The sequence below is a fragment of the Gopherus flavomarginatus genome, chromosome 3, assembly GCF_025201925.1.
Source record: "Gopherus flavomarginatus isolate rGopFla2 chromosome 3, rGopFla2.mat.asm, whole genome shotgun sequence".
NCBI classification, from domain to species: Eukaryota; Metazoa; Chordata; order Testudines; family Testudinidae; genus Gopherus; species Gopherus flavomarginatus.
The window spans coordinates 225,566,636-225,581,465 of record NC_066619.1 but is presented as its reverse complement, the minus strand read 5'-3'; the positions used below and the strand labels follow the sequence as shown (position 1 = coordinate 225,581,465).

Genomic DNA, 14,830 nt, shown 5'->3' with positions numbered 1-14,830 from the left:
CCTCAAGGTACTCATGCTTCGTAGAGTGGTTCCTTCCCCCCCTGCATATGTAAAGTTTCCTCAGAAGCACTTTATGGGCTCCCCAGAACAGGACATACAGCAGAGGTGCTGCTTCCTAAAGTCTAATTTTTTTTGCTCCTTTTGCCTACGTAAGGGGAGGTGAGCATCTGGTCCCCCATTTGTTCATTTCCAGTTAACAATTCTAAGCTGCTCCCTAGCGTGCAGGTGACAAGAAAAGAGATAGAATGGTCAGCCTCAGCCAAGAAGCTTGGCAAATGCTTTGTCTTTGAGTATATGAAATGTTTGAAGCTTGCCAGTGTTCACAACGAAATGGGAGGAATGGTCAGAAAAAGTTAGATAGAAAAAATTACTCACTGCAATGGAAGAATGGAATTGCTGGAAAACTGAGGACAGTGTTGACCATAATTGAAAGGATTGTGATTTATGCTACCCATTTCTTGAAGAATAATAGTTGTCTGTATAGTTGACAGCTATTGTCATGTATAGGAGTTACTCATATTATTTAGAAGTGACTGTCCATTTTGTTGGTGTATGTAGGCTAGAATTATTTTGTGGCAGATTATTTGCTAGCTATGCCAGATAGAAAGAAATGCCAATAGAGTAGAATTCTATAAGTAAAACTGGAAATTTATTGATGTAAATTTTTTTGAGTTTCAAGCTCTACTTCTATCAGGGCTGTGACACAAAATAGATATTCTTATTTTTCAGTTTAGCAATTCAGTTTTCATTAGTTGATATGTTTGTGATGTTTTTGTTTTGAAAGGTGTATTTATAATAAAAAAGCAGTAGCATGGCATTAGGAGACCTGAATTCTATTCTGGGTTATGCCGTTGATTTACTGCAAGACCATGAGCAAGTCACTAACTTCTCCATACTTCAATTCTGCCATGTGGAATCAGGATAACAGTACTTACCCATAATTGCAAAGTGCTTAGAGAGCCTCAGATAAGAGATGCTTTGGAAGCTCAGTGTGGTGCAGGGGTGTAATCATAGGTGAGCCACGGCCCACCCACTTAGCATCCAGGCCCACCCTTTAGCCCCAGCTCTGCTTCAGCCCCAGCTTGCCCCACTCTGCCTGGTGCTCCAGCCAGGGAGCGTTGCCAGGGGCTTACCTAGCTCCCTCCGCTTGCCCAGTGCTTCTGCCAGGGAGCACGGTCAGGGCGCGGATGCTTGCCCTGCTCCACCCACCTGGCGTTGCTGATAGGGAGTGGAGGCTTGTGATGGGGCACCCATTTTTCTGGGGCCCTCCAATTGGTTGGGGCCTCTGGCCATACACCTTTGGTCCAGTGACTAATCTGCCACTGGGAGTAGGGCAAGCTTCCGGTGACTCTGTGAAGGCAGAGGACTCCTCAAAAAAGGTAGGCCTGCCGCTTGGGGAGCCAGGCCCAGCGTGGGACTGGGCTGGGGGCCATTGCCACACCTTCTCCCAGAGGTGGGTGCGCACCTGGCACCCTGGGCAGCCCTGGCCAGAGCATCCATTGCACCCTGCAATGCTGGCTGGAGGTTGTTGGAAGAAGTGGACCCCAATCCCTCCCCGATCATTTCCTGCTCTCTTAAATGTCCCATCCTGGCTATGCCACTGATGTGGTGATGGTATTATTTTATTTCATTTTCGTGTGAATGTGTCTCAATGACTAATGTCATTAGCCTGAACCTAGAAAGGATTAGTTTGGGTAGGACCTCTTCCTAGTTAGATATTAGTGTCTCTATTCCATCCTCCTCCTCCTTGGCCTCTCCACTGCTTTGCATACTATTGATCGAAACTTTCTTCTTGACATCTTATTCAAAATGCTCGTCACTTTCCCCATTCTCACTATCACTTGCTCACATAACCTGGTGTTTGTCTTTGGCTCCTCTCTCCCTATTACAATACCAAGCCATGTGCAATCCTTATTACATCTTCCCCCATAACATCTGTAATATCCACCCTTTTCTTTTTTCCCTAAAGCTAAAAATATTCAGCTCCACATCATCTCCTTTCTTGATTACTGTGAACTCCTCCTTATTGGCACTGCGCCATAGATTTCCCTCTGGTGGCCAACTAAACTAACTTTAAAGCTGTTTTGCACTGGTGAAGCAGCTTTAATTTAACACGGGAGGATCAGTGCCTAGTCTAGAGTCCTAGACTAGCTGTGTTCTTCTGCTAAAATGATTAACAGGCATTACAATTGACTTATGAGTGAATACGCTCCTGCAATGAGTGGGGTCAGTTCACATATGTCTTTGTGTGTGAGATGTAGATATGCAATTCCCATTGGCTCATAGGAGCTGTACAGGTGTATCTGAGAACAAAATTGGATCTGCTGTCTAGACGCTAGAACAGCTCAACTTTGGTTCACATTCTAAAGGATATCTTCACAATTATAAAGACTAGAAACTTTTTTTTTTTTTTAAATGAAAGCTTAAATTCTGCAGACATGTATGAGACCACCAAAGAAGACGTCCAGGTTGGGCATATCACTGATTACTGACTCAGTCTCTATCACAATTACTTTTCTGCAAGGACTGATGAACTACTCTTTTATATTTACAGGGCTAATTATAACCACATCAAGAAAGCTAGACCGAGAACAGCAAAGTGAACACATACTGGAGGTAAATGATTCCTTTAGATCTCTGAAATAAAACAACTGCATAGAACATAGAACCCATTAATTTACAAGGAATAATATTTACCATATGAGATACTCTACATAATGAATTCAGGAAACAGAATTAGAGAGAGAAATTAATCCTTATTTTTAACAAATAACAATTCGCAGAACTAAGCACCTGATAGTAACATAGTGCGTCAGTATTGTTGTTATTTTTAGAACATACGTAAGACAGAACTAACATGCACACTAATTTTTACCCTGAAACTGAGGTGCTGTGGTTCTTCTAAATATGGCCTGAGATCAGAGGCATTACCATGGGAATACTTCGGTTTTCTTTTCTTTTTTTCTTTTTTGCTGTCTATAAATGTGAGAATAATTGTTTCATAACTGCCTTTTGCTGAATGTGACTATATATCTCCAAAAGACGGATGCAGACTTTTAATGTTAGGATATATAGATGACATGTTAGAAGGATGACATGGAATTTTTCCACCTATTGTAACACAATTATCTGTCACATTCAAAACTTAAGGATAATTCTGCTTGGGAACCTGCATTTTGACTTGAACATATGTCTGATAAGTTAATAGGTAATATATTAAACGCATGTCTTGTGGATTCAGAGTCAAATAATCTAGCTATGAAACCTTTGCCCATTTCCTTTGCTTACTTACATCTGCTTTTAATGGATAAGCTGGAGTTTCGTGCTCAGCTGATACCATCTATTTGTTCTGGAAAACATAATTTAGAACAGAAACTCAAAAGATTGTGCTAAATCTAACCCAAATATATAGCTCGATCAATATTTTGTGCTGTTACAGTGCGTGTTGCAGTTTCTCTGACATGAAACAGCCAAATTTGCATTTGTATGCATTCTGTAAAAGTGTAGACCCTGTCCTTTATTCAGTTATATTAAATGTGATTTACCAAGTCATGTATCTGCTCCCATTTTAAGAGTTGATCTACAGTTTCTGGGCAGATGAAATACTTTTGATCCAGAAATACAATGAAAGCATACTGGTTTTTTTACTTTTTCTAGTACAATCCTTTTGTTAACAGTCAGTAACTGTGCTGTTACTTGAACTTCTTAACACAGATTATAAACATTATAAACACCAATTAAATCTCATGCAACCTCTGGGTAAGAATTACTGTACCACTCAACCAGACGGTGGCTTTTTGTTTTAATTAGTGGGATGGGTTAATTAGCATCAGGTAGAAGTACAGAGCTCACCCTTTGCAGAAAAATAAAAATAAAAAAAATCTGGCTGTGGTGACCAGTGTGTTTGCGTGTAAGGTGGATGAGTCAAAGCTCTCGTTACCTGCTCAGGAAGGGGAGTTGGCTTCCTGCTCCCCTCTCATTGTATCCCCCAATATAGGCAGTCTGTACAGGGAAGTAAGAAGGCACTTTCTACCCCTCAACCCTCAGCATAAACACATACGTTGACCCACAATCTTGTCCAAACTGGTTTTGAGAGCTCATTCACATATAACATCATAGTATCTGTTCCATTGGCCTTCATATTATAAGTTACTGTTTTCTTCATCTGCCCAGTAAAATCCTGGGTTCTATTAGATAGGCGTCTTTGTGGAATATTCCTGCTTGTTAAATTCATGAATCTTGCAGAATATTATATGTTAGATGAGCCCTTCTTTTGACTATCTTATCTCATCACCTTTATTGATGTCCCAGAGTTTCATCAGCCTGGAACTTATGTCTGATCAGGTTTTGTTCTTGATCAGGTTTTGTTTTTTGGGTCATAATTAATATCCCATCCAGTATATTTCAATTTCTTCTGGTTCTTTTGTACTTGTAAATGGAAAAGGTGGTTGAAATTTTCTCTTCTTGTTTAAATTCTTGGATTACTAAGTGCTCCTACACCACTTGCTTTCTCAGTGCTATCATGGCACAGTGCTGATTCCAACATCCACAGTGAAGGCACTGATATTCACAGTGATATTTACAGTATATCTAATACTTCTGTAGAACTGATAAATGAAATTGTTTTTAATTGTTCACTTTATTAATGTAACTTCTGTTCACCATTCACTACACTTGCCTACACTGTAACTTCTGTTCCATATTGTAATTCAAACCCCATTTTAAAACACTCACTCCATTTTGTAAAAGCTTCCTCCAGCCTTCATTTTTGCAAACCCTGCTGTAATCTTATTAGTTAAGTATCAGAGGGGTAGCCGTGTTAGTCTGGATCTGTAAAAGCAGCAAAGAATCCTGTGGCACCTTATAGACTAACAGACGTTTTGGAGCATGAGCTTTCGTGGGTGAATCGTGCATGCATCTGAAGAAGTGGGTATTCACCCACGAAAGCTCATGCTCCAAAACGTCTGTTAGTCTATAAGGTGCCACAGGATTCTTTGCTGCTTATTAGTTTAGTTTAGATGTATGAATGAGGTATGTATGAATGACGGAATCAACCTCCAGCCCAGCCTGTCCTGATGAGATAAAGTTCAAATACCAATAGCTGAAGACCTAGACAACAGCCCTCAACAAAGTAAGAAGCATCCACCCTAAAAAGAAAAGGACAACAGATCAACAGAAGGAAGATCAAAGCCAGGTTCAAGGCTGAAAGTCACGCCTGCAATTGATGGGTGATCAATCTAAATCCAGAGGCAGCGTGACACAGCAAGACCTATAGACTTTGAATCCAAACTAAAAGCCTATAAAAAAGAAGGATGAGATGAGAGACTCTGGGTAACATTCTGCTGCCAACATGGAAGGACATCAGTGCCTGCCCAACAGAGATCCAGCTTGTCCTTGTGCCCAGCTTTCCTGGCCAGTTAGCCGCCACAAGCTACGAACCCAAGCTACAAAATCAAGCCATGAACTTAGGCTATCTTCAGGACTGGTAACTATGCAGCAGCTGCAGAAGACCTGATGAATGTGGGTGTGTCTGTGAATATGTGTGTATAGGTATTAGGTATAATGTGAATGTGTGTATGTATAAGAATTAAGATATTAGTTATTAGTCGTAAATCAAATTGTTATCATAATAAATGTGGCATCTTTGTCTTGCCCCCTTTAATAAGATCCTGCTGGTTTTTACTGGTCTAATATAATTGGTGTAACACTTCAGTGGACATTTACTTGTTCCTAAGCTCTAAGGCGATAAAAAGAGACTGCAGTGTCAGCTAGGGAAACTAACAGTAGGGCTGCCTCATCAATCTTGGGTTTAATCAAAATTTAGGAAGACACTAAGCCTCTAGAAGGATTCTATGAAAAAAATGCAAGAAATAAACGAAACTAGATATACTAGTGAACTTATTCCTTGATATCATCTGTGATCCCCTGCATGCTAACTACAGCACAAGAGACCTCACTGAACTGGGCTTCACAATGTGCTGGTTGTGCACACCACCTTCTTGACCCACGGCTACATCCGTGAAGCTGGGGGTTGAATTTAGCCCTTCAATTCTAATTGAAGAGCCAATTTTTGCCATCAATTTGATTTTCTTATCACCTTTGGGGACAATGGGATTACACAGCTCTAACAGTAGGGCAGAATTTAGGATGCAGAATATTTTACTAGGAACAATGAACAGGAAGATACACAGCTTGACTTGCAGAGCTCAGACTGAATTTGCAAGCGTGATGTTTTAGTTGGAAAAATCATCTTTGTACATGTAAATCTGCAAAGCCATTGCATAAATCACTTCCTAAAACCCACTTATACTGTGATCCCTACAAAACAGTTGGGATTGGTCAGGCAGCTGCTGTTTGTGCCCACTGCTTATTGCACTGGTTATAATCATGTCAATGTTAGAGTTCCCTACTTTCACCATTATTTGTTATATGTATCTTTTGTTTCTTGTCCTATGCATCCACAGATTTCAAGGCCAGAAGGGACCACTGTGGTCATCTAGTCTGACCTCCTCTTTAACACAGTCCATAGAACTTCCCTTTCTTCCATTTGTTACGTATTGTAATTTAAAAAAAAATTTCATAGCTGCCTTCCCTTGCCTTCTAAACCGGGTGGTATTTTAACCTGCATGACCTTCTTCCTCAATTGTGAGGTTGTGGCTAGTTGAGCATCTGGTAAAGTTTCTTTAAACAATTCCCAGTTATCATTCACACTTTTCTGATTAAATTCTTCCTCCCCAGCTGAGTTGGATTCATAATTGCTTTCAACTTTGTGAAATTGTATATTGTAAAGCACCAAGCATATGTATTACTGGTTTGGATTTTGCTTGGTTTGCATATTATAAATATGATCAAGTCATGATCACTTGTACCTACGCTACCATTAATTTTTAGTTGTGTGATCAGTTCGTCTTTGTCAAGACAAGGTCTAACAGAATTCCCAATGTTTGGTGCAATACTTATTGAGTTAGGAAATGGTTATATTTAGAAATTCCAAGGATGTTTTAGTACTGGCAGCATGAGACCTTCAACAGATTTCACTCAGAATCCCCCCCATGATCACAAAGTCCACCCCCCCCCCCACGTTATAGATAGGTGTTTGAGGAGGTCATCCTGTTCCTTAGTGTGAAATGGTGATCAGTGGCAGACGCTAACTAATACCCATCTTGTGTTTTATCTATTAGGACATTGATTCATGAGTTGTCGAGATCATTCCAAGTTGCCAGTGACTTGGAAACAAGTAATGCCATTTTTGATATAGAGTGCAACTCCCCTCCCCTTTTGCCCACTCAGTCCTTCCTAAATAGATTACAACCATTGATTTTAACATTCTATTCATCTAGATCATCCCACCAGGTTTCAGTATTACCAACTGGATCAAAATTTATGCTAATAAATGAGCAATTGTGAGACCTCGTGTTTATTACCTAGGCTGCTAGCATTGGTGTATTGACAGCTAAAGAATTTCTTCTCATAATGTCCTTTGGTTCGTTTGATTAATTTTGTTCTCAACAGTTCAATTTTGTGCTGCCTCCTCCTATCCTCTGTCTTTTCATTCATTACTTTTCTTTTTAGTTTAACACTCTCCTCATTACCCTAGCCAGCCTGTCCCCAAGTATATTGGCTCCCTTCTAATGAAATGAAGGCTATTGCAACTGTACAGCTCCCTCTCCCACAGAAAGTAGACCAGTCTTTCACAAAATCAGAAGCTTCCAGCCCATTCCACTTACCACGGCAGCGACTCACTTCCAGAATCTTCTGCCTTCTGTCTTCCATTGCTTGTGGGTCAGGAAGGATCTGTGAGAAGACTGCATGTACACTTTTCTTTGCACGCTTCTGAGTTCCTTAAAGTCATCTATGATCTGTGATAAGATCCACAACACAGATTGTAAATTCTTTGGAACAGGGATCATCTTTCCATTATCTGTGTAAACAGTATTTAGCACAATGTGGCCCTGATCCTTGATTGGCCTCCGGTTGCTACCGCAATACACATAAAAGATAATAACAAATAACTTGTAAACTGAGCAAAAATTTTTCAAGGCAATAGGACATGATTTTTAGATTAGGACTTCACCTAGCATTATATAAATATTACTTACTGTAATGTGCTCTATGCAAACAATAATAATAAAAGTACTGATTCCTCTTAGGTTTTGGTTATTGGTTATCTCCTGGTATTGGTATACGTTCTCCTTTAGTTCTCCTTTTCCCTTTCTAGGCCATTGTGACCTAATCAATAAAGCTTTAAATTAGAGTCTGCAAAGGTATCAAAGGGAAAATTATTAACTATTACAGTATAATGAAAGCCAAAATCTGAATTAGACATTTTCCCATTTGTTAATTTTATGCTGATAACCTTGGAAATAGGTTGGGAAGAAACCCAGAAATTCACAGAATGGTGGCAATAATAAGATGCTGTGCATCTGGCTAATTAATTGAGCGTTGAACAGTCCAGGTGGGTTGGAGGGTTTATTCCTTGTGTGCTATTAAAATTGATCCTTGATTACATTCTTGTTTGCATAGTAATAAATAATGTGCTCCATTCTGTCTGTTTCTAACATTTCTCTATTTTATATGTGTGCATTAAATGGTGTTTTTCTTTTAAATATAGCTAATTTAATTTAGGCTGTCTTCACGTTACCCTTTACTATTTAATTTCTGTTTTACCTTTCTTATCACGAAAAGGGATGCTTTTGTATCAAAATTCACATTTAAACAATTGTTTTACTTAGTTATTAGTAAGAAACCTACAACTGATATAGTTTTCAGATCATATTTGACTTTCTTCAGTTTTGCAACTTATTTTGTTGAGCAAGGGTAATGCTCATTTTTTTGCAAGCAGATCTGTTATTTTGTACAACCTAGCATTGCCTGTTCTCTTGTTTCCAGCGTGATTTCATCATACTTTAGTTTTACTCTAGAAGCCTGTGTGCAGTTTTCTCTATTCACCTTCTTAAGGGAAATAGTATTTAATAGTGCAGGAAAGCTGCCGTGGATTTGGATATGAGGATGAGTACATGTAATTTATATTGTTTAATGTATTTTTCACTGATAAAATGAAGATGCATAAGTGCTTAGATTTATTATTTGTGCTTACAAATTGTATTATACTACATTTTCAATCCCATCCTTACCCAGAAGTCAAACAACCCTTCCCTCTTCATGTGTAGACAGTCAGGGTGAAATCATACCCCAGTGAAGTCAATGGTTCAGCTCCCATTTCTGATGTTCCCCTCTCCCACAATCTTGTTTTATGTTCATGATATCCTTGCCTCCTGCATCATTTTCATATTTGGACTCCTGAGGTCATCCAACTAATTTGTGAAAGAACCTGGAAGAAAACTTTTTGATTTCTCCTTACTGAACCCCACGCCGTATTCTCCATAATCCCATAGCAAGCAGCTCAGCAGCAATCTTCCCTAGAGCAAGTTCTCAACAATATTGCAGAAACTCTCTACCAGAAGTCGTTTCTCTCACTGACAGACTTCTTCTCCCCCATAAAATCCTATATAGGATTAAACTGATGTAGGGAAGAAATTTCCCCCAGAACTTACTGGCAGAGACCTTGGGTTTTTGTTTGATTTTTTTCCGTCAAGCAGGTATCCATTCGGATAAGGTGAGCATATTCCCCACTATCAGTTTCCTAGGATTACATACTGGTGACCCTCAGGCATTCCTGAGTGTTTCTATGTTGTAACAAAGAAAATAAAGTAAAACAACGACATAGAACACAAAGGCAAGGAAAGAGAATCAAGAAGGGGGAAAAAAAGAGGCAAAGGAAAGAAAACCAGTAGAGGACACAACAGATAACATAGAAGAAGCGACTGCTTCTCTAGGTCAGAAAACACTGTATATTATTGTACATGTTTTGTACGAGAAAGAAAAGGCAAAAAACAAAAAGGAAAATCTGAGAAACTGAAAAGAGAAGCTAAGGGACAAAAAGAGAATGAGAGAAAAATGAATGAATGGAGCAAGGATTAGATCTGTTTTAATGAATATTATTCTATACATCTTCATTCTGTTTGTCTGGAAAACATGCACAACATCAACTGGAAGGCATGTTGATTTTGTACAGGTATTGTTTTTTAAGAATGCTTGTCATGCTAGCAGCTAAATTCTCCCCTGTTATCACCCAATATGTAAACTTCTTTGTTGTGTAGAAGGCTGTACGTACAGCATACAAACATTGAGTCTGACTCTCTAGCTGTTACATTAATGGAATTGTTCACGTGAGTGAGAGCTGCAGGGTCAGGAGCATTAAACTCAAATCTGTTACCTCTTTACAACAGATATTAAAGTAATTTAAAATACATATTGAACACCTTTTTTTTTTTTTTTGGAATTGCTCTTATAGATGTGTTAAATTTATCTATACATTTGGTTCTTTCCCACTTCATAGCTATTGATTTCCTCTTTGCTTTCTAAATAAATTCAAATTAACATAACATTTTTGTTATTTATTTATGCATCACTATCCTCAATAATGTCAGGTCGGCCCTGGAATTAATGTTGAGAAAGATCACTTATTTTTGTGGCCTTTATAAAAATTGTGACTATTGCTGGGAAAGTAGGGGTAGAGTTCAATTTCCCATTTCCTTTAAATTCGGGAAATATGTGTTCTGTGCTTAGTATTTTTTTTTTAATTCTATCTTTTCAATGTTAATTCAAACTGCATAGTGCTTTTATGTCTTAAAGTGTTGCTATCTTTTAATGTATCATCTTGTCAAATTTTTTAAGTTATGCACTTGCTTCTTATAAATTGCATCTTTTGAACAGGGAAATCAAACAATAATTGCAAAATAAAACCTTTAAGAAAACACTATGCTAAAAATATATATAAAAATGTTACTACAATAAAGCCATTAACTGAAAAAGCGAGTTAAACTTGTTCACTGTGGCTGACATTCATGAAGTTAGTATTTCAGCTAGAATGCTGGAAAATAATGCAGTTGCTTTAATGTGTGCCTATTAACTCCTACATGGCACACTTCAAGAGTCAAAATGTTAAGACAAAAAGCTGAATAAATGAAGTCTTTTTAAAAAATATTAATTGAATATCATTAGCCAGCGTTCTTTGAGTGTTTGAAAGGTATTAGATAAAAAAATGCATTAGCATAATCTTGAAAAGACCATGCTTGAGTTGAAGACTAACCTTATTATCTTTTCTTATAAATATAGGTAACCATTACAGACAATGGTATTCCTGCAAAGTCAACTATTGCCCGGGTGGTTGTGAAAGTCTTAGATGAGAATGACAATAAACCTCAGTTTTTACAAAAGTTCTACAAAATCAGGCTTCCAGAGCGTGAGAAACCAGAACGTGAGAGGACTGCCAAGAGACAACCTATTTATCGGGTTATAGCTGCAGATAAAGATGAAGGCCCCAATGCCGAGATATCTTACAGCATTGAAGAGGGCGATGAACATGGCAAATTTTTTATTGAACCGAAAACTGGAGTGGTATCATCAAAGAAGTTTTCTGGAGCAGGAGAATATGATATTATTTCAGTGAGTCAAGATCTCATATGCCATTAATCCATTAAAGTGCTCTTTTATCTGTACTTTCATCACTTGTTATTCAGTAGCTGGTGCATGAGTGTTTCCAGTGTTTGCAATTTAACGTCAGATAATACTTGATACTGGACCAGAAGTTGTTTTTTTTTGTGTTTTTGGTTTTTTTTAACTGTGAATTCATCTGTGTCACTTGCATTGAGATCATGAATCCAAGCAGCACTGTTCTTTTCAGTGGCTAGGTTGATGGTGACATATTGCAGAAATGAAAACTACAACAATTGAGCTTTAACTTTCTTCAAGGAAACTAGTGAAATGAGTGTGAAATTTATGATAAGCAAAGATACAAACTTGTGAGGAGCTGAGTGCCCGCAACTCCGACTGGCTTCCTAGGTGTTTGAGGGCACGTAGCACCTTTCAAGAGGCATTCAAACCTTTTCAGATCTGTTTACTAGTGATTTTTTGTTATATTTTTATTTATGTGATATAAAGATTACATGACTGCTTTAGCACAAAGTTGTCTTTTTTTGTATTTCATAGATTAAGGCTGTGGATAACGGTCGCCCACAAAGGTCCTCGACTACTCGGCTTCATATAGAATGGATTTCAAAACCTACACCACCTACAGACCCTATTTCTTTTGAGGAAACATTTTTTTCCTTTACGGTCATGGAAAGTGATCCAGTAGCTCACATGATTGGTGTAATAGCTGTTGAACCTCTTAGCACACCGCTCTGGTTTGACATTACTGGTAAGGAGGCCTTAAAGTTATTCATTATTAATATATAGTGGTGAATGTTGTGCTAGCTGAGATTTTGCACTATTCCTTGCAGCCTTTTTGTCCTACCCTAGCTCACAACCTTATAAGGAGTTGAAATTCTCTATCTGTAAACACAAAATATAATGCTGCAACATTCTGTTAGGACAGCTTTGAAAATGACTTGCAAATATTTTGTATATAAACTAAGTGGGATTAAGTTACTCCTAAAGTTTGTGGCGGGGGAGGGTAAGCAATAAAAATGACTCTTCTCTGTGCTAGTGAGGGTTGCTGCACCCAAGGATAAATTCACCTATGGGAGAGAGCAGGCAGTGTTCACGTTGCTTTTTTACATCCAGTCCTGGACTCATCCAGAAGAGGGAAGCTTTAAAGTGTTGCCAATTTTTGGAGCCAAACTAACGGCTTCTAATAGGCATTTTGTTCCACTGAAGCGCCCCTTCATACCCCATTTTGGGTTGAATTTCTGCACTGGGGGCAGACACTGTGCTGGTAGAGTGAATTGGGCCTATAGGTGATGGAATTAAGGGTTCAGGGGGTTGCTGCCGCAGCCCCTGGCTTTCCATTACATACAGGGTTTACACTTTGATTCAATGGCTCTCTGCACCCCCACTACAAAAATTGTTCCAACACCATGGGTGGCAGGTGTCAAAGGCCAGGAGAGGCTGAGCCTCCCCAAACAGCCCTGCATGGCCCCACGGACACGCCACCTCCCAGCACTCTGCTACAGCTCTTCCCCGGGACCCAGCAACTGCAGGGTTATCTGCTGGATTCCCCAAAAGAAAGAGTGTGGGGAGAATTCAACATGAAACCAATATTACAAATAACTTATTTTGCCACTTACGTCTTTCAAAATCAGAGATTGCCAGGACCTGCTTCTGGAAATATTCCATGATGCACTATGGCTTGTCATGTCACAACCTACCTGATTTGTGCACGTTCTTGGACTAGGATTTTCAAAGGCATCTGTGGGGATGAGGCACCAAACTTGGTGTAAAGTCAGTGGGAGCCTATGCAAACCAGTAAAGTTGGGTTCCTAACTCCTTTATTTGCCTTTGAAAATCTTAGCCGTGTGCATGGAGCTGGGTGGTGTTTGAGTGGTGAGGGAAGGATCTCAAGAGTAGTCCTATTTATTTTCAATTTAGGCTGGCTTCATGTTCCAGTGAGATTTGTGGTGGCTATGATGTCGTTGTCACTATTAAACATTTACTGAACCATACACTTGTGTGGCACTTTATATTTAAAAAGACAGGTCACTGTCCAAAGATTACAATCAGATTTCAACAAATGCATGAAAATAAAAAAAGATGGGATATAAAACTCTTCTGCCTTACACACCTGTGTAGGGGAGAGAGGGAGCATAGATGCTCCTTTGCATCCCTCTAAAGGCTGTTTGCATTGTTGGTAACTGCATAGGGGAGAGAACAAGCAAGGGACTATTGCTCCTATTCCCATGCACACGTGGGTGGACCGTGGAGGGGAATAGGGAAGTTAAGAGGTGGGCAGGGGAAGGATATAAGCAGAGATATGAGGCTGTTCCCATCAGTGTGCCAGCTGGGTCAGCCAAGCCAGGGTGGATGGGCAAAGAAATCTCCTGCTGACCACAGGCAGACATAAGGGAACCATGAAAGGAAAGAGTCATAGAGGCTTAACTGGGAGATGGTTTCAGGAGTGGTTAACAGAGAACAAGAAAAATAAGTCCATAGAAGAGACCTTAAACTAGGAAAGAAAGAGGTTATGGGTGACTTTTATAAGGTAGTTTCAGTGGAGTAAAGCAATAGTATTTGAATGAAACAGGCTCTTGTGAACCCCTGGTTTTGGAACATGCTATACTTGGGGCCCTACCATATTCACGGCCATGAAAAACATATCATGGACCATGAAATCTGGTCATTTGTATGCTTTTGCCCTATACTATACAGATTTCACAGGGGAGACCAGTGTTTATCAAATTTGGGGTCCTGCCCAAAAGGAAGTTACAGGGGGGTCACAAGGTTATTATGGGGGGGTCACGGTGTTACCACCCTTATTTCTGCACTGACTTCAGAGCTGGTGTCCAGAGAGTGGCAGCTGTTGGCCGGGTGCCCAGCTCTGAAGGCAGCACCCAACCAGCAGCAGAGCAGAAATAAAGGTGGCAATACCATGCCATGCCACCCTTACATCTGCGCTGCTGCCTTCAGAGCTGGGCAGCCGGGAGTGGTGGCTGCTGACTGAGGTCCCAGCTCTGCAGGCAGCAGCATAGAAGCAAGGGTGTCAATACCATACAATGCCATCCTTACTGCTGCTGCTGGTGGCTCTGCCTTCAGAGCTGGGCTCCCGGCTAGCAGCTGCTGCTTTGCAGCTGCTCAGCTCTGAAGGCAGCGCTGCAACCAGCAGCAGTGCAGAAATGAGGGTAGCAGTACCGCAAACCACCCCCCAAATAACCTTGTAATCCCCTCCCCGCGCCAACTCCTTTTTGGGTCAGGACCCCGCAGTTACAATACCATGAAATTTTAGATTTAAATAGCTGAAATCATGAAATTTACCATTTTAAAAATCCTATGA

The 14,830-nt window shown here is 39.8% G+C and overlaps 2 protein-coding genes across 9 annotated transcripts in view; one reads left to right on the top strand and one right to left on the bottom strand.

Annotated features, from left to right (window-relative positions):
- The window catches only part of LOC127048294 (uncharacterized), a 991,921-nt gene that overhangs the window by 303,320 nt on the left and 673,771 nt on the right, over positions 1–14,830 (bottom strand). The gene's annotated exons all lie outside the window — the stretch shown is intronic.
- The window catches only part of FAT1 (FAT atypical cadherin 1), a 176,229-nt gene that overhangs the window by 104,559 nt on the left and 56,840 nt on the right, over positions 1–14,830 (top strand). For all 8 annotated transcript variants that reach the window (XR_007773554.1, XM_050947217.1, XM_050947218.1 and 5 more), the window contains exons 4-6: positions 2,555–2,616; positions 11,179–11,508; positions 12,052–12,262. Coding sequence is in view for 7 of the 8 variants with exons in the window: in XM_050947217.1 (XP_050803174.1) it covers positions 2,555–2,616; positions 11,179–11,508; positions 12,052–12,262 (603 nt within the window). In the remaining variant the exon portion in view is untranslated. The remainder of the gene's footprint in view (positions 1–2,554; positions 2,617–11,178; positions 11,509–12,051; positions 12,263–14,830) is intronic.